Raw genomic sequence first — 23509 nt, forward strand, 5'->3', positions numbered from 1 at the left:
TCTGCAGTTTATACAAAAGTAAACCACATTTTGCTTATTTTAAAACTAAATTTGCACAGGGAAACATCCGTTACCATATCACCTTGTGTTGCAGGAAATACACTTTAACCCATTAACTGCCTTTAAAGAAAAAATAAAAAATAATAATACGGGAACTGCGCCGTGAAAATGACCTCGTGTGCGCAAGGCAATGCATGCACGTGATCAGTTTAGGTTTCCTATTACGGGTGACATCCTGCTGGAGTATGTGAATGTCCTGTTTCTATTCCTCAAAGAGAGATTGCGTTCGTCAGCGGGTTAAAGTACCCGATCCCCAATTAGGGATTATGGCAATTAATGGATTAAAAAGGCAAGCGCACTCTCTTGGCCTTTACTTTAGTGCTTCAAAAATTAGTAAAGTAACTTTCTTAAGAGTCCTTAAAAAAAATTAAAAATATTTCTCCTTTTTTAAATCAAAAGCTCTTGTGCAAAACTGTGTATCCATAGTGACAGAATACACACAAACCCTGAGCAATTCTGCAATCATAGGATAGAACATCAATATCAGAGGTGAGAAAACCCCTTTAATAGTGTGTTCTACAGCGCTTCATATGGACAGATACAGAATATAATGTCATAGTTACAGAAAGGTGGAGAAAAAAAAACAGGGCCATCTCCTCCTGGTACCTTCTTTGGCAAAGCGTAAAGGTGGATATAGTGGGCAGACCATGGCCACCTACTTTCTAACCCATTGTTTTTGCTTGAAACACATTTTAAAAGGGAAGAAGTAGGATGCAAAGGGACCAAGTGGATGGAATAGGAGACATCCTTAATGGGCATGTCTCATAGTACAAATGCTACAATCAAGTTTTTCTGGCTGTATATGTTTCTTAACCATCAATTGATTTAAGCAACTAACAAAGTATAAGTTGTAAAGGAGAGATGACACTAATCTTGTACACACAGAGGCTGAAAAACATGGGAGATGGCATCCAGTTTTGACACCAAATAACAATCGGTTAAATTGAATAGTTGTAATCTTTACTAATATAGTATTGAGATATTATGAATATTAGTTAGAATACTGAAACCTTTTTCAATAAAAAAAAATATATCAATTTTCAGCAATAGCATTATAAAGGCATAAACCACACGTTCTGTTCCGTTATCTTTGTTGTAAAATTGGTGTGCATGGTCTATGAGCACAGGCAGAAACAGATCCCCAAAAAGCAGATAACAGTCAGCCATCAGCAGGTGGTTAGCACCAGGAAAACAGGAAAGTACTTCCACTTATAGATTATATTATTACCTCACAGGAAGAAGACTGAGTACGGTAACTTGGAACAATCTTGAATGTGATGCTGCCCCTCATTTCTCTCTAAAAAGAAAGACGGCAATATGTGAATATAGAATTATAAAGAACAGGCGAATTCAATACATTAAGGTGCATTCACACTTCGGCTACGCTACTGATTCTGAACGTTAAAACACGTTCAGAATCAGCGCGTATAAAGCAGATCCCATTCATTTCAATGGGAGCCGGCATATCAGCGCTCCCCATTGAAATGAATGGGCTGCTTTTTTCTCTATGGGCCCCTTCACACGGCGTAAGCGCTCGGCTCATTCCGAGCCGTACACGCGAGTGCTTCTAACTTCCCATTCACTTCAATGGGAGCGCTCGTAGAGAAAAAAGCAGCCCATTCATTTCAATGGGGAGCGCTCGTATGCCGGCTCCCATTGAAATGAATGGGATCTGCTTTATACACGCTGATTCTGAACGTGTTTTAACGTTCAGAATCAGTAGCGTATCCGAAGTGTGAATGCACCCTTAAACAGCAATTTAAATATACCAAAAACAACCAAAGACTGGAATTTTAAAGTACCCAAATAAGTCACCTTAAAAGTATTTTCTATCGAGTTAACACTTCCCTGGTGCAGTAAATCTAAAGTCATAAAGTCAATATAAAGTGGCCCTGCTTCTTCTGTTCTGCTCGGTTATAGGAAAACAATGCATACAGGAGCATCGGGTGGTTGAAATGACGGACACCAACGAAGCCCAAGAGATCGCATTTTCTATAATGGGGTCCATTGAGATTATTGGTCTAGTGTCATTTTATTGTATGAGAAAGTGCTGCATGCAGGATTTGTAATAGATTTTGCAAGAAGGCTCCAAACTGAACATATACTGTGAAATCCAGGGGATGAAATATCTAGGTGTAAAATCTTGAGAACTAGCAGTCTATAATTCTGACTAATAGCGCTTCATAGCACATACAAATAGTTCTTTCATATAACATTTACCTGTCGTAATTGTTGCCAAAGACCTTTGTATGAGACCTAAAGACTAACAATAGATATTAAAGAGACAGTCATCACCCCACACTCAACCCATACCATACACAGATGGCTGGGGGTAAAATATAATTAAATCCAATCTATTTCGTCAATGCAATCCCTTGGAAATTGACATTGGGGCGGGTCGGACTGACATCACCCCCAGACATTATATTATACGAGAATATCTAGACTCTGGAGTATATTTGTACACACAAGGGAACTGTTGTATATGCTTGTATATTCGTGAGCAGATTTAAGAGGCTGAATACTCACTAAACAAAAAAAAAAAAGCAAGTCTAATCAGCAATTACGGTACTAGACATTTTTTTTTTTAATATAAAAACCTAATTTTATATAGTGAAATATTCCTGTTTTTCAGAAAGCCATCTGTGCACATGCACACCAAGCAAATATTCCTGTAGTGTACTTGTCAGCTTTGCTGTATAGACAAGGACATGGGATTTAAAGGGAACCATCAACTTTGTTATGTTGCCTTCTCTGACTGGCAGCACACAGTCTGACACTTATTGGGGTGAATTAGTTCTGCAGATTACTGTACATAGGGAGAAATCTGTCAATCAGCAGACTAAAAAGAGGGGTAGTATGCATAATATCAGAGAACTCCTATAAAGTACTGTGGGTTACCTAGAAAAAGGAAGGATAGTAACTTTACACACAAAGATGACTGAACACAGTACATCTTTTCTATGACTTGTGGACGGGAATAGTCTGACATTTTTTGTCCATTGACTTTAATTGCAGCTGCCATAAAGCACACACAACAGACAATACAGGAAGGGTGTGCCTCCAATATACATGAGTTACATTACCTAAAATCACAGATTCCTCTCTGTTTTAGCTAAAAATGGGAAGGGGTTATAGTGATGTAATTTGGGTAAATCAAATTCAGTATCATCTTGCACGACTTATACTATATAATCTATTTCTGTATTTTATGGAGAAGGCATATGTAAAATATGACAACTAACCAGCATCTTTTGGAGTTGTTCCACTGTCTGGTTTGCTACACTAATTCCATTTATTTCCCGAATTTCGTCACCTACATGGAGGGTACCTGGAGAAATGGATAAAAACAAAAAACAAATACAAGACAAGTTTAAGATGTTTCAGTAAAACCATACAAGACAGGATACAGTATGTTAAAGCAAACAACTACAAAGCAAATCTGAACCTCTGAAGACTTGGTATTTCATAATCTACCAGGAAAATACAGGAAAGGGGGAGGCAGGATTTAATGGTGAATATGGCTGAGCTGTGTTTGGAGGGGTATCTAGAGATTATGAGTGGTTTACTAGTAAATGACTGGCTAAGTAGCACTTTTCTATGGAAATATATTGCGTTACATAGCCTAAACTGCTCTTTCCCTGTGCTACCAAAGGTTATTCATGAGCTTCAGGATACTTTGTGACGTATGTATAAGGACTTGATAAAGTGCTTTAGGGGGGTCTTACTTGTAAGTCTGTACTTTGGTCTCAGGTCTAGATTCCTGGGCTAAACATTTCCCCCTCATTTGCATATGAATCCAAACAGTTGGACCTTGCAGTTTATATAGCTATAAGTATAATATGCTCCCCGCCATGACGTAATAGTACCGGTACTCTATGGAACAAGAGGTCAAATCTGCTCTTTTCCTTTTATCCCATTTTTCCCATACTACAGTTAAAAACCAATATCTAATAAGAATCAGCCTTCTAGTGCTGTGTCTGGTTGTGGGACATCAAGCAGCAGGAGACCCCCACTTTGCTCTGTCCGCAAGCCCCTACCTCCCTGGCTAAGGCCACACAAACAGGAAACAGTCTGTGTGTGGGACGTATTACCCAGACTAAACACCGTTATGTGAGCAGAACTCCTCGTACTCCGTTATGATGCAGGGATCTCCTGACCTTCGTATCACAGGACTGAACCTGCAACATTATGTCAGTTCACTACTGCAGCAATCCAGCCATTTGGGAATTCACAGTATCATATCTCTATGATGCCATAGGTTCAATTCACATAACAGTGTTCAGTGTATAGACCATGTTTCCCTGACCAATCTTGATATTCTATAGCCAAAAATAACACAGATCTATAAGGGAATACACTGGATTTCTACACAGTATGTCAGAATCATGCAGAAAATGCTGCAGTGACAAGTTTAAAGTGCAACTACACAATTATTTTTCCAGAAATACATTGTGCATGTCAAGATAAACTTTGTAATAGACTTTATGGATCCTCTCTATACTGGTAGTTTATGTGGATTTAAGACTTTTTCTAAATACGTTGCTTTATCAAAACTGATTTGTTTGGCCGCTATCTTAATTTATTCACTTCATTGTTTACACTCAGTTTCCATCACCAGGGGCCCCCGGACTTATCTGCTCAGTCAGGTCAGGGGGGGGGGGGGGGGTGAGTGCTGGGAGCAGCTCTGAGCTGTGTATGTCTGACAAGTAGCGGAGCTCCAGTTTAATTGATAAGGGCTGCCATAAGGAGTCCAGTACCTCTGTATGTAATGCAAGATGACTCAAATCCAGCTCTGCTACATTAGCTTCATACTGTGGCAAACATAGCAGATAGCAGAGCAAGTGAAACACCGCCCACCAATGTGCCAAGAAAACCAGGAAGGGAAGAGAGCACAGAGCCTGCAGGTTGGTGAACAAGAGTTATGGGAATACCCCTTTAACTCCAGTTTCCTACATCATTCATCTCTTCCAGCCACGTTACAACACAGTGTTATTTCCTTCACATTACTGCTTGAAATGTTTCTACCTAGGTCTAAAAGCCTGCAATGTATGTTTCCAGTAAAGAAAAATTAAAACCCAGCAGTTAATATTACATAGGCTAAGATAAATCACACATACTTACAGGAGTTGTGCAGTTATGGACACTTATTCCCTGTCCACTGGACTGCGGATAAAGTGTCCAATAACTGTGTGTGTGAATACTGGGTATAGTAAGGGTATGTCTACACAAGTGATATTTCGCAATGAAAAATCAGTTGCTGATATGGATGAAAATTCAGAAAACCTCTGGTTCCTAGGGCTGATTTGCAACTGACTCTGCCATAGATCCATACACATATTAACTCTATTTAAAAAGTGTTGAGTTTAATACTGATGACTTATCCACCGGACCCAACATAGATCAGCTTCTATGGCAGCATCTGTACGCCCAAAGCTATAGTAATGGATGGGGACAACACGCAGACTCTCCTCTTCAAATAACAGGAGCAATGCTGCACTACTGCGGAACCACCACCATATAGTGGACCGGATTCTGTGCTGCTCCAGTTATTTGAATAGGGAAGGCCTGCACAGGATACGGGTTTCTGAACCCCACATATCACATCCAGATGACCTGTGGAAAGGTCATCAGCACAAAAAGAGGCAGGTTTATAGTCTCCCCTCCCCCCCTCAGTAAAAGGAAGGGCACAAAAAAGAGAATTTATTAAATCTACTGGGTTACTACATACATGAACAACTTGAAACTGAAGTGCAAAGACAGGTTTATCCATGTGTGATTTCAGGAAAATATATTTCTGACCTTATACTTTAGAATCACTCTTGCAAAAAATCACTAATATTTTTTTTATCAACTGCAGTTGACATTAAAACAAATTGCATTTCACACAACAGTAAAGCAGCAGTCATGCTACTAAAAATGGTGATGAAAAGGTCATATGTGGAATACAGTGCCAAGTATAAAAAAATACATACACAAAAAGAAAAAAAACTAAAGAGCTTAATCACCACCCTTCCCATAAAGTCCTCCACAACATTTGCAAGAGAGAGGTTCTATGGAAGTGGTTAATCCTGTTATTTAGCATTTTAACCCATTCAATTTAGAAACACAGCAACATATGATTAAAGGGAAGCTGTCACCATGAAAATGCTATACAGCCTGAAGGCAGCATGTATATGCATGTAGGGCAGGAGCAGACTGATATATAAGGAAAAAAAGGAATAAAATGACAAGCTATATTAATCAATTTCTCTGTTCTATGTAATTAGGAGTAAGTAAGTCAAGTAGGTGGTCTTAACAGTGACTGACAGCCATCTCTGTAAGCACAGTCAGAGGGGAGGCTGTCAGTCACTGCTAGAGCTGTCCACTAGATTTACTTACTCCTCAACCCAGTCTAAAGCCTCTCACCTCTGCCAGATCAGTCCTCTCTGCGCCAAGCTGATAAGATGCAAGAACATCGAAACAGCTGTCCTTGGCTGAGAGACTGTACCTGGTAAAATCCCAACATCATTGCAAACAAAGGCCTCTGAGAAGGTCGGCATGATGTTAAAGGGAGCGCCCTCTATTGGTTTGCTTGACTGAGACTCTGTCTTCCTAATTACATCATGGAAGATAGACTTGCACATTCTCAGTCAGTGCCCTCTATTGGTGTGCATGCCTGAGGCACTGGCATCCTAATTACATCATGGAAGTCAGATTTGCATATTCTTCCCTTACTCCTTCTGAGCATAGAAAAATTAAGTAAATGTACAACTGACAAATTATATGGAATCTTTTCTTACAAGGTTTTAAATCAGTCTGCTCAGCATCTCCTTCCCTATAAGATGGATGCAGATTATGCTACATTTTCATGAGCACAGGTTCCTAAATTCAGAATTAGACTGCTGAAGAGCAGCTGTCAGTTTTGCAAGTATGTACCACTGCACTGTCAAAGCGGTCGGCCTCACAGCTCAGCATGACCACTATAAGGCTATAGATGTGTACTATAAGGGGGGGGTACTCCACATCGCCCAATCAATGATGCTGAGCTGTGAGGCTGACCCCTCTGATATGTACAATGATACCGGTAGCTGAAACTAACGGCACCCCTTTTTCTGGCAACAGGGAGCATACCTGCAAAACTGACCGCATACCGAATTGAGCGCACAGTGAGCCTTACAGCAATATACAAGTCATAGAACACATGAAATGTCCAATTTAATAATCTCTTGGAAATAATTCCACATAAGCAACTATTTTTTTTATTTGATTTTTTTTAAAACATTAGCTTAGTTTGAATACAAAAGATCAATACTTAAATATATTAAAAGTAAATATTCATATATTTGCATGCTTTAAATCAGGAGTCCTCAAACTACAGCCCCCGGGCCAAATGCGGCCCACCGAGGACATTTGTCCAGCCCGCGACATGTGGCCTGTGCATCGTCGCCCGGATCGCTCACTAATGGGGAATCCGGTACAGTATGTGCTGTCAGCTGTTCTGCTGCTTAAATTGTATTACCATACACTTATCTCATTGCCAAGTCTCAGATGAGGATTACATAACTAATTGTGCACCAAAGGCTTGACTGATTCAGATAAATTCTTACAGCGTTTTCTTCTACAATTTCATTAAGAACACTATTCATTCACAGCAGTATAGTAAAAGCCATTCGAGCATGAATTGGGAGCGCTAAACTGTGAATTGCATGACAGCAGTTACATGATCACCGAGTCTGGAAGTCAGTTACTGTACCTTGCCTGTGAATCATTCCTCCATGCATAATTCGGGCAACAATGCAGTGGTTCAGCTCATTCATCTTTAGAGTTATTCCCTGTCAAAAAACATACATATCTTTTGTCAGGATTTTCACAGATAATGGTCTCACATTATAAACAGCAGTATACTGTATGTAAGACATTGTAAAAAAATTCTTGTTTTTATAGTAGATTTCACTACCTGCAAGAGTCTGGACAGACACTTTACTAACACTAGGATCTTTGTGTACAAGAAGCACTGGAAATGCACAAAAAATAATCAGCACTTTCTCTTGTAATTTCCTTCATTCCTTGTATTCTATTTTGCCTTAGATTTAAGTTAAAACATAAAAAAGGGTCTCGCCAAGGAGGACAGTAACCAGGGAGTATGAAGAACGGAGTCTGACTGTAAGGGTGCATTCACACGGAGTAAAATGGAGTGTAATTTTTACACGTGTAAAAAATTTACACGTGTATTTTGGAGTATTTTTTTTACATGTGGCGTTTCAGTAGCGTTTTTTGGAGCATTTTACACGTGTAAAAAAACAGCTTCAGTAAACGCTCCAAAAAACACTCCGTAAACGCTACTGAAACGCCACGTGTAAAAAAAACCACTCCAAAATACACGTGTAAATTTTTTACACGTGTAAAAATTACACTCAAAATTACACTCCATTTTACTCCGTGTGAATGCACCCTTACAACTTGCTGGAGCAGGAGCTTTCCTGTGGTGTCCTGGCTGCAGTAGGAAAAAGACTTTTTTTTTTTTTTTTTTTTTTTTTTAAAAAAAGGTCTGTTAGTGTTATTTATGGGTCAATAAGCGCACCCATATCACATTATTAGTGTTTTGAGTGATTTCTGGATTCCTCTGAGGTCTACCATCTTCTGCATTTGTTTACAAGGTGTGTAGCTTCCTGCAGCCATGAATTCTGGTACTTGCAGGCTCTCACACTATCTCCAGCTCACTTCTCTCCCCCCTGTAACATCTACTGCCTGTCTCCCCAGCTATTCCTCCCACTGCTAGCTTTTCCTAACTCACTTAGCCCCCACTCTGTTATACTTTACCTGTCTTCTTCAGGTCTTCCTTCTGCCGGGAACTGTGCCCATAGCCTTCAATACTTCTCTATTGTGCAGGCTCCCAGCATGCACAATGGAGATGTATTGTCGGCTGCAGCGATACTGACTCTATTGCGTGCTCCGACGCCATCGAAGGAGGTGGAGCCGTTCCCCGGGTAGGGAAGGGGAGGGGAGTGGGGGGGGGGGAGGAGAAAGAAGGGTGTTTATATTAGTGTAGGGTTTTAGGGTCATCCCGGACAAATCCTTTGACTCCTATTCCTTGACCAAGTCAAGCAGCTCACTTGATTTCTAGTGAAAGATGGAGCAGATCAGCAGGAGATTAAGAACTTAGTTCTCTGCAGGAGACTGCCAGAATCATGGTGATATTATCATTCCACTTGTCAAGAAAAAAAAAAGGCCCAATTGATGGATATGCAGAATTTGCAGCAACTTACCATTGGCTCATCGGTATTCTTCTGGAATTGTACTAAACGGACCCGTGTAACATTTTCCATGTCCATGTCACCATTAGCACTTTCTGGAGAATCTCCGTTTAAGTATGGAGAAGTTGGAGGTGGTGTAACTCTTAATGCTTCGTCACTGTAAACTTCATGGGCTACCACATCATGAGTTTGTAGTAAGGCCTGAAAAATAATATTACAGATTATTAGGATTACATTGCATATAACAAGTGTACAAATTGAGACTGGTTATAGCACAGGATATGATTATTAAAATAAAATGCTCATATCCTGCAATCAGAACATATTATACATTGATTGCAGATACAAATAGTCAGTTGATAAGAAACAGATAAACTGTTCTTATTTATTGCCTAAGAAGTTTTCAGCTTTAGGTAGAGTAAAAGGGGTATTCCTGGTCTTATAGTCAACCCTGCACCACAGTTCCATCCAAAGGAATTGGTATTTATCTGCAATACCAAGAACAGCCACTATACAATGTCTGGTACTGTCCTTTGTAGGTACTCAAGAATATCCAGAAATATTGGTAAACTACCATCTGCACATCCTAGAAATAATAAATCATCCGCATAAAGTGCTATGCGTTCTCCTAACTCTCCACATCGAAACATGGTATTTGGGGATGTTATTTCATGATATTTACTAGCTGTTCCACAGATAGGGGGCGGTGGAATGTGAAACTGGAGGCAGATGAAGGAGAGGACGGCATGACACTGGGGGCAGAGATGTGGAGACATGAATCTGGGGGCAGAGATGGAGAAGACGGCATGACACTGGGGGCAGAGATGGAGGGACATGAATCTGGGGGCAGAGATGGAGGGACATGAATCTGGGGGCAGAGATGGAGGAACATGAATCTGGGGGCAGAGATGGAGGGACATGAATCTGGGGGCAGAGATGGAGGGACATGAAGCTGGGGGCAGAGATGGAGGGACATGAAGCTGGGGGCAGAGATGGGGGGACATGAATCTGGGGGCAGAGATGGGGGGACATGAATCTGGGGGCAGAAATGGGGGGACATGAATTTGGGGGCAGAAATGGGGGGGACATGAATCTGGGGGCAGAGATGGAGGGGGAGACATGAAACTGGGGGCAGATGAAGGGTGTATAAAGCTGGGGGAGAGATAGAGGGGGGACATATAATTTACGGGTGACTGTAGGAGGATTATACTGTGTGCGGGCACATGAAAAATTAATGAGAATGGGCAAAGTCAACATAACCGTGGGTGGGGCTAAATTTGCCGTGGCGCGCAAAGCGCGCCGCACATTTTGTCCCTCTTTTGGTTCTTCAAAAGTTGGGAGGTATGGGTACAGGGGGCAGTGGAAAGATGTTAGAAGTTGGAGGGGGGGGGGATTGTTGGGGCATCGGATGTGCAGCACTGTGGAGAGGGAACTGGGGCAATAATATATAAGTTTTTAGCTGGAGAACTACAAAGCACATAATACCTCCAAAGGTATGTGTGCTTTGTATTAATAATGATGTAGTCCGCAAGGGCCTCCCTTGCCGGGATACGTTGGTAACCAGTCACAATCAGCAACCCACTTATCCCTGCACGGAGAACTGCAGGCCCCCCCTTTTTTTTTAATGGCCAGTTCTTTGTGCAGGGATAAGTTGACAGCTGATTCTGACTGGTTACCAACGTATCCCGGCAAGGGAGGCCAAAAACGCAAAGTGAAAAAGCCCTGAGGATTTATTAAGAGGGCTCTTATAAATGGTGTTGGCTCTCTATAGGCGCTGTCACACGTAGCAGATTTTACCTGCAAATAGAATCTGATTAAGCCTTGCACTGCTGCTAAATAAAGGGAAATGTAACACATAATTGGTATGTCGTAAAATAAGGTAGCTTTAAAATGGCGGGGGGGGGGGGGGGGTGCCCAGACACTTAGGCTGTATGGGGCCCCAAAATTCCTGATGGCGGCCCTAATAAGTTGAAAATGAAAAAGATTATTGCCTTGGCAGGGTTCAGCATTTCACTTCCTCATCGATGTGCAGTATACTGCTTGAAAGTCTACAGGTTGGCTTTGCCAGTGTGTGACCCGATGCTGGATATATTGGTGCCATTAGTTTTGCCACAGGTATCTCCCCCACTGTCAAAAGGTTGGGGCTTACAGCTCAGTGTCAAGTCTATGACACTACAAGTCTATGGAAGAGTACTGTTGGGGGGGTGGCGTTCCTCACAGCCTAGTAATGACCAAATGAATGGCACTGATATCTCCAGAACTGAGGTACATACCAGGAAAGCAGACAGCTGGCTTTCTAACTATATATAATACCAAACATCCAGGAATGCTAGAATAAATTCTGTGTGGAGCGCAGGTGTCGGACCTCAAAAGATCACATATCCTGTGGATGGGTCATCAGTATGAAAGTTCCATTTCAGGCCAGAAAACCCCATTAACTCATTCAATTTCTAGTTGTTTTCTATAATAGGATAGATCTATGTTCTTAACAGTATCCTAGCGACAGTGAAATAAATGAACAAAGTGAACTAATCTTTTTAATAAACTACTAGATCATAAGGAACTACTCTCCAGAATGAACTAGATTTCTCATCACTATGCTGAACAGATCCTTCACCAATATGTCAACATCAGACGTGAAAGAGACCAGTTGCTAAGAATCGCCATAGTCAAATCTTTGCCTTCTTTAGGCAGGCCCAACACTACTGCGTCTCACGTCCATCAAATCTACCTTATATAACGGACTAGCTTTTACCCGCGACTTCGTCTGCGGTGAGTTGAGTATTGGGCGGACACAGACGTGTGAAACTGTAAAAGTGCTTTAAAAAGTTTGGTGGGCTAGCAAATGTGATTTGATGTGTTATATTGTGTATGTTGTGATACAGACAATGTGATGTGTTATACAGCCTGTGTACAGGAGTATATATGTATCAGGTACTGTATATAGCAGTGATAGGTAATACATGTAATTATATAGTATATACAGCCTGTGTACAGGAGTATATATGTATCAGGTACTGTATATAGCAGTGATAGGTAATACATGTAATTATATAGTATATACAGCCTGTGTACAGGAGTATATATGTATCAGGCTCTGTATATAGCAGTGATAGGTAATACATGTAATTATATAGTATATACAGCCTGTGTACAGGAGTATATATGTATCAGGCTCTGTATATAGCAGTGATAGAAGATACATGTAATTATAGAGTATATATGTATCAGGCACTGGGTCATTCCGTGTCAAGTGAACCAATGATTTTTCCCTCTATATTTTTAATTCTTTTGAGATTTTGGTATTTGGTAATAGTGTGTCAGAGAATGCAAAATGTGAAGAAAAAAAAATTCTAGAAATTTTTTTGGATTTTTAATTGATTTTCAAAGTTCAGAAAAAGTGTGAATTTCTGTGTTGCCTGCCTTTACATTTCTCCTCATAACTTAGGCTAGAAAAAAGATAGAGAAACAAAATAAACACCATTCTACTCAGAACTATACAGGCTTTCACCAAATATGTCACAAGAGTATCGTTGTTAATATTTTACTCATGTGAACGCAAACGCAAAATTTTAAAACGCATTTCCGAAAAAAAAAAACGTTTTATTTAAAAATTTCAAAAAAATGCACATGGGTCTGCTATGCCCTTAGCCACATCTGTACCAAAATTCAAGTTGGGATCGCGATAGGATAATATTTTAAAACATAACTATTACAGTGTCATTCCGAAAATCTTGAATTCAGATCTGTTCAGCCTGTGGTCTAAAAGTGTGGGGTCTATATGTGAGATATGTACAGAGAATGATCCACCTCACAAAATTGTAATGTTAACTATTGTCAGACTAGCAGTATACAGGCCCTGTAATATGACACTAGAGTGCGACCATCTCTCTCAGAGGTGTGTTATTGTAGTTCACCTCAGATAACCACAAGAAGGGAGGTTCCAATCTTCATGTTTGATGCATGTCCCTTATTATTAAAGGTAGAGTAGAGTAATTAATACAGAAGTCATGTTATGTTCTCATATTGCATTGCTCAGTATATGTTGATGCAGTCACTGATGTAAGGAATGACTGAGGACTTGATGCTAATGTACAATTACTAGGTAGTATGGAAGGACACTCATTGTAGTGCACCTCATAACAATAAGAAGGGAGGTCCTAATCTCCATGTTTGATGCATGTCCCTTATTATTACAGATAAACGTTAATACCCCCCAACCACACCAGTGTCAACTCATTAGGTGTGCAACATATAATTACCAAATAATCCATGATTTTTAGATATCACTGTATTATTTTATTATGTTACAGCTTAGAAGCGGGAGAGGACAGAGGAGAAAGCTTTGTTAGGGCTCAACCTGGGAATGAACAGGGGTAGACAGTGAATGCAGAGCAGATGACAGGCCAGCAACTCTGTCAGTCATGTGAAGTATCTGTCCACCGCAGAGTCAGGAAGTCAGACAGAGCTTCAGAACTTTCATGTCCTAACAGGCCTGGCCATGTTCACTCTTGATCAAACAGTCTCTACACAGGCATCAAGGAAGTCTGTGTACAATATTGGTGTGTGTGTTTAAAGGGGCTCTATCAGCAAAATTTTGCTGTATGAGCCCCACATATGCGTGAATAGCCTAAATATTGGTTCTTGTACTCTTGTTAACATATAATTAGGATGAGACTATTTAGAAAATCGCACTTGAGGATATGAGCAGCTTTTTTCTTTCGGTTTGTTCAATGCATTCAGGTTGAAAATGCTGAACAAGTTGTGTTCTGATTAGAGATGAGCGAACACTAAAATGTTCGAGGTTCGAAATTCGATTCGAACAGCCGCTCAATGTTCGTGTGTTCGAACGGGTTTCGAACCCCATTATAGTCTATGGGGAACAGATACTCGTTAAGGGGGAAACCCAAATCCGTGTCTGGAGGGTCACCAAGTCCACTATGACACCCCAGGAAATGATGCCAACACCTCTGGAATGACACTGGGACAGCAGGGGAAGCATGTCTGGGGGCATCTAACACACCAAAGACCCTCTATTACCCCAACATCACAGCCTAACAACTACACACTTTACACACTCAATACCACCTCTCTGACAGTAGGAAAACACCTTGAAACATGTGTATTTGGCACTTGCAGTGAGGAGAGCTTGTCACCAGCAGTGAATTTGGCCCTTGTAGTAAGTTGAGGTTGGCACCAACATTTGTTTTGAAAATCAGGGTGGATTGAGCCTCTAACCAGCAGAGTTTGGGCAAATTCATGGTGGAGGGAGCCTCTAAAAACCCCAGTTTGGACCAATTCATGGTGGAGGGAGACTCTAAAAACCCCAGTTTGGACCAATTCATGGTGGAGGGAGACTCTAAAAACCCCAGTTTGGACCAATTCATGGTGGAGGGAGCCTCTAAAAACCCCAGTTTGGACCAATTCATGGTGGAGGGAGCCTCTAACCAGCCCAGTTTGGACCAATTAATGGTGGAGGGAGCCTCTAAACAGCCAAGTTTTGGGAAATTCATGGTGGAGGGAGCCTCTAACCAGCCCAGTTTGGACCAATTCATGGTGGAGGGAGCCTCTAAACAGCCCAGTTTGGGCAAATTCATGGTGGAGGGAGCCTCTAACCAGCCCAGTTTGGACCAATTAATGGTGGAGGGAGCCTCTAACCAGCCCAGTTTGGACCAATTAATGGTGGAGGGAGCCTCTAACCAGCCCAGTTTGGACCAATTAATGGTGGAGGGAGCCTCTAACCAGCCCAGTTTGGACCAATTAATGGTGGAGGGAGCCTCTAACCAGCCCAGTTTGGACCAATTAATGGTGGAGGGAGCCTCTAAACAGCCAAGTTTTGGGAAATTCATGGTGGAGGGAGCCTCTAACCAGCCCAGTTTGGACCAATTCATGGTGGAGGGAGCCTCTAAACAGCCCAGTTTGGGCAAATTCATGGTGGAGGGAGCCTCTAAAAAACCCAGTTTGGACCAATTCATGGTGGAGGGAGCCTCTAATTAGCCCAGTTTGGACCAATTAATTGTGGAGGGAGCCTCTAACCAGCCCAGTTTGGACCAATTAATGGTGGAGGGAGCCTCTAACCACCCCAGTTTGGACCAATTCATGGTGGAGGGAGCCTCTAACCAGCCCAGTTTGGACCAATTCATGGTGGAGGGAGCCTCTAAACAGCCAAGTTTTGGGAAATTCATGGTGGAGGGAGCCTCTAACCAGCCCAGTTTGGACCAATTAATGGTGGAGGGAGCCTCTAACCAGCCCAGTTTGGACCAATTAATGGTGGAGGGAGCCTCTAACCAGCCCAGTTTGGACCAATTAATGGTGGAGGGAGCCTCTAAACAGCCAAGTTTTGGGAAATTCATGGTGGAGGGAGCCTCTAACCAGCCCAGTTTGGACCAATTCATGGTGGAGGGAGCCTCTAAACAGCCCAGTTTGGGCAAATTCATGGTGGAGGGAGCCTCTAAAAAACCCAGTTTGGACCAATTCATGGTGGAGGGAGCCTCTAATTAGCCCAGTTTGGACCAATTAATTGTGGAGGGAGCCTCTAACCAGCCCAGTTTGGATCAATTAATGGTGGAGGGAGCCTCTAAAAAACCCAGTTTGGACCAATTCATGGTGGAGGGAGCCTCTAATTAGCCCAGTTTGGACCAATTAATTGTGGAGGGAGCCTCTAACCAGCCCAGTTTGGACCAATTAATGGTGGAGGGAGCCTCTAACCACCCCAGTTTGGACCAATTCATGGTGGAGGGAGCCTCTAACCACCCCAGTTTGGACCAATTCATGGTGGAGGGAGCCTCTAAACAGCCCAGTTTGGGCAAATTCATGGTGGAGGGAGCCTCTAACCAGCCCAGTTTGGACCAATTAATGGTGGAGGGAGCCTCTAAACAGCCCAGTTTGGGCAAATTCATGGTGGAGGGAGCCTCTAACCAGCCCAGTTTGGACCAATTAATGGTGGAGGGAGCCTCTAAACAGCCAAGTTTTGGGAAATTCATGGTGGAGGGAGCCTCTAACCAGCCCAGTTTGGACCAATTAATGGTGGAGGGAGCCTCTAACCACCCCAGTTTGGGCAAATTCATGGTGGAGGGAGCCTCTAACCAGCCCAGTTTGGACCAATTAATGGTGGAGGGAGCCTCTAAACAGCCCAGTTTGGGCAAATTCATGGTGGAGGGAGCCTCTAAACAGCCAAGTTTTGGGAAATTCATGGTGGAGGGAGCCTCTAACCAGCCCAGTTTGGACCAATTCATGGTGGAGGGAGCCTCTAAACAGCCCAGTTTGGGCAAATTCATGGTGGAGGGAGCCTCTAAAAAACCCAGTTTGGACCAATTCATGGTGGAGGGAGCCTCTAATTAGCCCAGTTTGGACCAATTAATTGTGGAGGGAGCCTCTAACCAGCCCAGTTTGGACCAATTAATGGTGGAGGGAGCCTCTAACCACCCCAGTTTGGGCAAATTCATGGTGGAGGGAGCCTCTAACCAGCCCAGTTTGGACCAATTAATGGTGGAGGGAGCCTCTAACCAGCCCAGTTTGGACCAATTAATGGTGGAGGGAGCCTCTAACCACCCCAGTTTGGACCAATTCATGGTGGAGGGAGCCTCTAACCAGCCCAGTTTGGACCAATTCATGGTGGAGGGAGCCTCTAAACAGCCCAGTTTGGGCAAATTCATGGTGGAGGGAGCCTCTAAAAAACCCAGTTTGGACCAATTCATGGTGGAGGGAGCCTCTAATTAGCCCAGTTTGGACCAATTAATTGTGGAGGGAGCCTCTAACCAGCCCAGTTTGGACCAATTAATGGTGGAGGGAGCCTCTAAAAAACCCAGTTTGGACCAATTCATGGTGGAGGGAGCCTCTAATTAGCCCAGTTTGGACCAATTAATTGTGGAGGGAGCCTCTAACCAGCCCAGTTTGGACCAATTAATGGTGGAGGGAGCCTCTAACCACCCCAGTTTGGACCAATTCATGGTGGAGGGAGCCTCTAACCACCCCAGTTTGGACCAATTCATGGTGGAGGGAGCCTCTAAACAGCCCAGTTTGGGCAAATTCATGGTGGAGGGAGCCTCTAACCAGCCCAGTTTGGACCAATTAATGGTGGAGGGAGCCTCTAAACAGCCCAGTTTGGGCAAATTCATGGTGGAGGGAGCCTCTAACCAGCCCAGTTTGGACCAATTAATGGTGGAGGGAGCCTCTAAACAGCCAAGTTTTGGGAAATTCATGGTGGAGGGAGCCTCTAACCAGCCCAGTTTGGACCAATTAATGGTGGAGGGAGCCTCTAACCACCCCAGTTTGGGCAAATTCATGGTGGAGGGAGCCTCTAACCAGCCCAGTTTGGACCAATTAATGGTGGAGGGAGCCTCTAAACAGCCCAGTTTGGGCAAATTCATGGTGGAGGGAGCCTCTAAACAGCCAAGTTTTGGGAAATTCATGGTGGAGGGAGCCTCTAACCAGCCCAGTTTGGACCAATTCATGGTGGAGGGAGCCTCTAAACAGCCCAGTTTGGGCAAATTCATGGTGGAGGGAGCCTCTAAAAAACCCAGTTTGGACCAATTCATGGTGGAGGGAGCCTCTAAACAGCCCAGTTTGGGCAAATTCATGGTGGAGGGAGCCTCTAACCAGCAGAGTTGGGGGAAATCAGGGTGGAGGGAGCCTAGTATTAGCAGAATTGTGCAACGCTTATGGTGGATGAGTATGAGGATGCGGAGGAATTGGAGAGGTTGAGTACAGACATGGAGTTTCATGTTGGGGTGCTTTACACAGGTGGGCACAAAAATGACGGCTCTACCCAGTGGTGGTTCATTTTTATCAAAGTGAGCCGGTCGGCACTCTCAGCTGACAGACGGGTGCGCTTGTCAGTGATGATGCCACCGGCTGCACTGAACACCCTCTCAGATAGGACGCTGGCGGCAGGACAGGACAGCACCTCCAAGGCATATAGGGCAAGTTCAAGCCACAGGTCCAACTTCGACACCCAATACGTGTAGGGCGCAGAGGGGTCGGAGAGGACAGGGCTGTGGTCGGAAAGGTATTCCCGCAACATGCGCCTATACTTCTCACGCCTGGTGACACTAGGACCCTCCGTGGCGGCACTTTGGCGAGGGGGTGCCATCAAGGTGTCCCAGACCTTAGACAGTGTGCCCCTCGTTTGTGTGGACCGGTGAGAACTTGGTTGCCTACTGGAGGAACTGCCCTCCCTGCCGCCAACGTCACATGCTGGAAACATCTCCATCATATTCTGCACCAATTGCCTGTGGCAAGCATTGATGCGATTGGCCCTCCCCTCTACCGGAATAAAAGACGAGATGTTGTTTTTATACCGGGGGTCAAGGATAGCAAAGATCCAGTACTGGTTGTCCTCCATGATTTTGACAATACGCTTGTCGGTTGTAAAGCACCCCAACATGAACTCAGCCATGTCTGCCACAGTGTTAGTTGGCATGACTCCTCTGGCCCCACCGGAAAGTTCAATCTCCATTTCCTCCTCATCCTCCATGTCTACCCATCCGCGCTGCAACAATGGGACGATTCGAAGTTGCCCGGAAGCCTCCTGTATCACCATCACATCATCGGACAACTCTTCTTCCTCCTCCTCCTCCTCCTCCTCCTCCATTAAACGCAGTGAAGCGGACAGATGTGTGGACCTACTCTCCAGCTGTGACGGATCGGATGCTATCCCTAACTCCTCTGTGTGATCTGAGTTATCCCTGATGTCAATCAGGGATTCTCTCAGAACACACAAGAGCGGGATTGTAAGGCTCACCATCGCATCCTCAGAGCTCACCCTCCTTGTGGACTCCTCAAAGACCCGTAGGATGTCACAAAGGTCTCTCATCCATGGCCACTCATGGATGTGAAACTGAGGCAGCTGACTTTGTGGCACCCTAGGGTTTTGTAGCTGGTATTCCATCAAAGGTCTCTGCTGCTCAACCACTCTATTCAACATCTGAAACGTTGAGTTCCAGCGTGTGGGGACGTCGCACAAAAGCCGGTGTTGTGGCACATGCAGGCGTTGCTGGAGAGATTTTAAGCTAGCAGCGGCTACTGTCGACTTGCGAAAGTGGGCGCACATGCGCCGCACTTTCACCAGTAGCTCTGGAACATTGGGGTAGCTCTTTAGGAAACGTTGCACCACTAGGTTGAAGACGTGGGCCAGGCATGGAACATGTTGGAGTCCGGCAAGCTCCAGAGCTGCTACCAGGTTCCGGCCGTTATCACAAACGACCATGCCTGGGCCCAGGTGCAGCGGCTCAAACCATATTGCCGTCTCATCGAGGAGGGCATCCCTCACCTCGGAGGCAGTGTGCTGTCTGTCCCCCAAGCTGATCAGCTTCAGCACAGCCTGCTGACGTCTACCAACGCCAGTGCTGCAACGTTTCCAACTCGTAGCTGGGGTCAATCTAACAGCGGAGGAGGAGGCGGTGGCGGAGGAGGAGGCGGTAGAGGAGGAGGAGGAGGAGGGGGGTGTTCTTCTCGTGTCCCTGCCAGGAATGTTAGGCGGGGAGACGAGGTACACCGGGCCAGTTTGGGAAGCAGTCCCAGCCTCAACTACATTCACCCAGTGTGCCGTCAGTGAAATGTAGCGTCCCTGTCCGCATGCACTTGTCCACGCGTCGGTGGTCAAGTGGACCTTTGTGCAAAGCGCGGAACTAAGGGCCCGCCTGATGTTGAGTGACACGTGCTGGTGCAAGGCGGGGACGGCACACCGGGAGAAGTAGTGACGGCTAGGGACGGCATAGCGAGGTGCCGCAGTTGCCATCAGGTCCAGGAAGGCGGGAGTTTCAACAAGCCGGAACGCCAACATCTCCTGGGCCAGCAGTTTAGCGATGTTGGCGTTCAAGGCTTGCGCGTGTGGGTGGTTAGCAGTGTATTTCTGCCGCCGCTCCAATGTCTGAGAGATGGTGGGTTGTTGTAAAGAAACGCCTGATGGTGCCTTTGATGGTGCAGGAGAAGGAGATAAGACAGGACCAGGGGAGGATGAGGTAGAAGTCAACAAAGTGGCGGAGGCAGATGAAGTGGTGTCCTGGCTCGTCCTCTGGAGTGCATCGCCAGCACAGTCAGCAGTGGCAGTGGCAGAGGCAGAGGCAGTGGCAGTGGCGTGAACGGCAGTCGGCCTTTGTCCTGCCGTTGCTGCCTGCCACTGATTCCAGTGCTTGGATTCCAAATGACGGCGCATTGAAGTGGTGGACAGGTTGCTCTTCTCAGAGCCCCTAATCAATTTCGAGAGGCAAATTGTGCAGACAACACTATATCTGTCCTCGGCGCATTCCTTGAAAAAACTCCACACCTTCGAGAAACGTGCCCTCGAGGTGGGAGTTTTTCGGGGCTGGGTACGAACTGGAACATCTTGGGAGATTCCGGGTGTGGCCTGGCTTCGCCTAAGCTGCTGACCTCTGCCTCTGCCTCTAGCTACCCTTTTTGGTGCTGCACCTGCCTCAACATCCACACTACTTTCCCCGCTTGACATCCCCCCTGTCCAGGTCGGGTCAGTGTCCTCATCATCCACCACTTCCTCTTCCAACTCCTGTCTCATCTCCTCCTCCCGCACAATGCGCCGGTCAACTGGATGCCCTGACGGCAACTGCGTCACATCATCGTCGATGAGGGTGGGTTGCTGGTCATCCACCACCAAATCGAACGGAGATGGAGGAGACTCTAGTGTTTGAGCATCTGGATACAGATGCTCCTCTGTTAGGTTCGTGGAATCGTGACGTGGAGAGGCAGGTTGAGGGACAATGAAAGGAGCGGAGAACAGCTCTGGGGAGCAGGGACAGTTTGGGTTATTGTTCTGTAAAGCTTCGGAATTTTGGGAGGAAGGAAGACAAGACTGTTGGGTAATAGGAGGAGAGGAGGCAGAGTCTGACTGGCTGCTGGACAATGTGCTGTAAGCGTTCTCTGACAGCCATTGCAAGACCTGTTCCTGGTTCTCGGGCCTACTAAGGTTTGTACCCTGCAGTTTAGTTAATGTGGCAAGCAACCCTGGCACTGTGGAGTGGCGCAATGCTTGCTGCCCCACAGGAGTAGGCACGGGACGCCCTGTGGCTTCACTGCTACCTTGCTCCCCAGAACCATTCCCCCGACCTCGCCCACGGCCTCGTCCACGTCCCTTTCCGGGAGCCTTGCGCATTTTGAATTCCTAGTTAGAAATTGGCACTGTATACCAGTAGTAAAAATTGTGGGTGCACGTAACCCCAATATATTCTTTGAATTCCCAGTCAGACACTGGCACTATATGGCAGTAGCAAGAAATGAGGGTATTTGTATTCCCAATATACTCTTTGAATTCCCAGTCAGACAATGGCACTGTATACCAGTAGTAAAAATTGTGGGTGCACGTAACCCCAATATATTCTTTGAATTCCCAGTCAGAAACTGGCACTATATGGCAGTAGCAAGAAATGAGGGTATTTGTATTCCCAATATACTCTTTGAATTCCCAGTCAGACAATGGCACTGTATACCAGTAGTAAAAATTGTGGGTGCACGTAACCCCAATATATTCTTTGAATTCCCAGTCAGACACTGGCACTATATGGCAGTAGCAAGAAATGAGGGTATTTGTATTCCCAATATACTCTTTGAATTCCCAGTCAGACAATGGCACTGTATACCAGTAGTAAAAATTGTGGGTGCACGTAACCCCAATATATTCTTTGAATTACCAGTCAGAAACTGGCACTATATGGCAGTAGCAAGAAATGAGGGTATTTATAACCCCAATATATTCTTTGAATTCCCAGTCAGACAATGGCACTGTATACCAGTAGTAAAAATTGTGGGTGCACGTAACCCCAATATATTCTTTGAATTCCCAGTCAGAAACTGGCACTATATGGCAGTAGCAAGAAATGAGGGTATTTATAACCCCAATATATTCTTTGAATTCCCAGTCAGACAATGGCACTGTATACCAGTAGTAAAAATTGTGGGTGCACGTAACCCCAATATATTCTTTGAATTCCCAGTCAGAAACTGGCACTATATGGCAGTAGCAAGAAATGAGGGTATTTGTATTCCCAATATACTCTTTGAATTCCCAGTCAGACAATGGCACTGTATACCAGTAGTAAAAATTGTGGGTGCACGTAACCCCAATATATTCTTTGAATTCCCAGTCAGAAACTGGCACTATATGGCAGTAGCAAGAAATGAGGGTATTTGTATTCCCAATATACTCTTTGAATTCCCAGTCAGACAATGGCACTGTATACCAGTAGTAAAAATTGTGGGTGCACGTAACCCCAATATATTCTTTGAATTCCCAGTCAGAAACTGGCACTATATGGCAGTAGCAAGAAATGAGGGTATTTGTATTCCCAATATACTCTTTGAATTCCCAGTCAGACAATGGCACTGTATACCAGTAGTAAAAATTGTGGGTGCACGTAACCCCAATATATTCTTTGAATTCCCAGTCAGACACTGGCACTATATGGCAGTAGCAAGAAATGAGGGTATTTGTATTCCCAATATATTCTTTGAATTCCCAGTCAGACAATGGCACTGTATACCAGTAGTAAAAATTGTGGGTGTATATAGCCCCAATTCTATTGCTAGGGGACTTGCAGGGTATTTCTGGGGTGAAGGTGGGGGGGCACACCGTTGGAACGGGTATCGGGGTATATATCGGGTATACGGGAATACACTGACAGTGTATTCCATTCAGGATCCTGGGAAAGCTGGGTTGCGGCGATTGAGCCCGTCAGTGCCACGTTACACTGACAAGCTTCTCCCTGGAATTTAGCTCTTACAAGAGCTGTTGGTTGTCTTCTCCTTCCTATCCTAGCCTGTCCCTGCCTACCCAGAATCTAAGCCCTAGCTAGCTGGACGGAAACCTCCGTCCTCGGTGAATTGCAAGCTCAGAATGACGCGAAGCTGGGCGTCGCTGTTCTTTTAAATTAGAGGTCACATGTTTTCGGCAGCCAATGGGTTTTGCCTACTTTTTTCAACGTCACCGGTGTCGTAGTTCCTGTCCCACCTACCCAGCGCTGTTATTGGAGCAAAAAAGGCGCCAGGGAAGGTGGGAGGGGAATCGAGTAATGGCGCACTTTACCACGCGGTGTTCGATTCGATTCGAACATGCCGAACAGCCTAATATCCGATCGAACATGAGTTCGATAGAACACTGTTCGCTCATCTCTAGTTCTGATGATAAGATGTATTTGTTCTGGCACTTACAGTATTTGTTTTTTATGTTTTTTTTATTGTTGCATATAAATATTGAATTCAGCAAG

At 44.5% G+C, this 23509-nt stretch overlaps 1 protein-coding gene across 11 annotated transcripts in view; it reads right to left on the reverse strand.

Moving 5' to 3' along the window:
* Positions 1-23509, reverse strand: part of CASK (calcium/calmodulin dependent serine protein kinase) — a 211070-nt gene that overhangs the window by 40026 nt on the left and 147535 nt on the right. For all 11 annotated transcript variants that reach the window (XM_075264016.1, XM_075264013.1, XM_075264012.1 and 8 more), the window contains 4 exons: positions 9309-9497; positions 7796-7874; positions 3306-3391; positions 1289-1357 (listed from right to left, as the gene is read on the reverse strand). In XM_075264016.1, the coding sequence (XP_075120117.1) occupies positions 1289-1357; positions 3306-3391; positions 7796-7874; positions 9309-9497 (423 nt within the window). The remainder of the gene's footprint in view (positions 1-1288; positions 1358-3305; positions 3392-7795; positions 7875-9308; positions 9498-23509) is intronic.

Source organism: Leptodactylus fuscus, chromosome 2 (assembly GCF_031893055.1).
Source record: "Leptodactylus fuscus isolate aLepFus1 chromosome 2, aLepFus1.hap2, whole genome shotgun sequence".
Lineage (NCBI taxonomy): Eukaryota > Metazoa > Chordata > Amphibia > Anura > Leptodactylidae > Leptodactylus > Leptodactylus fuscus.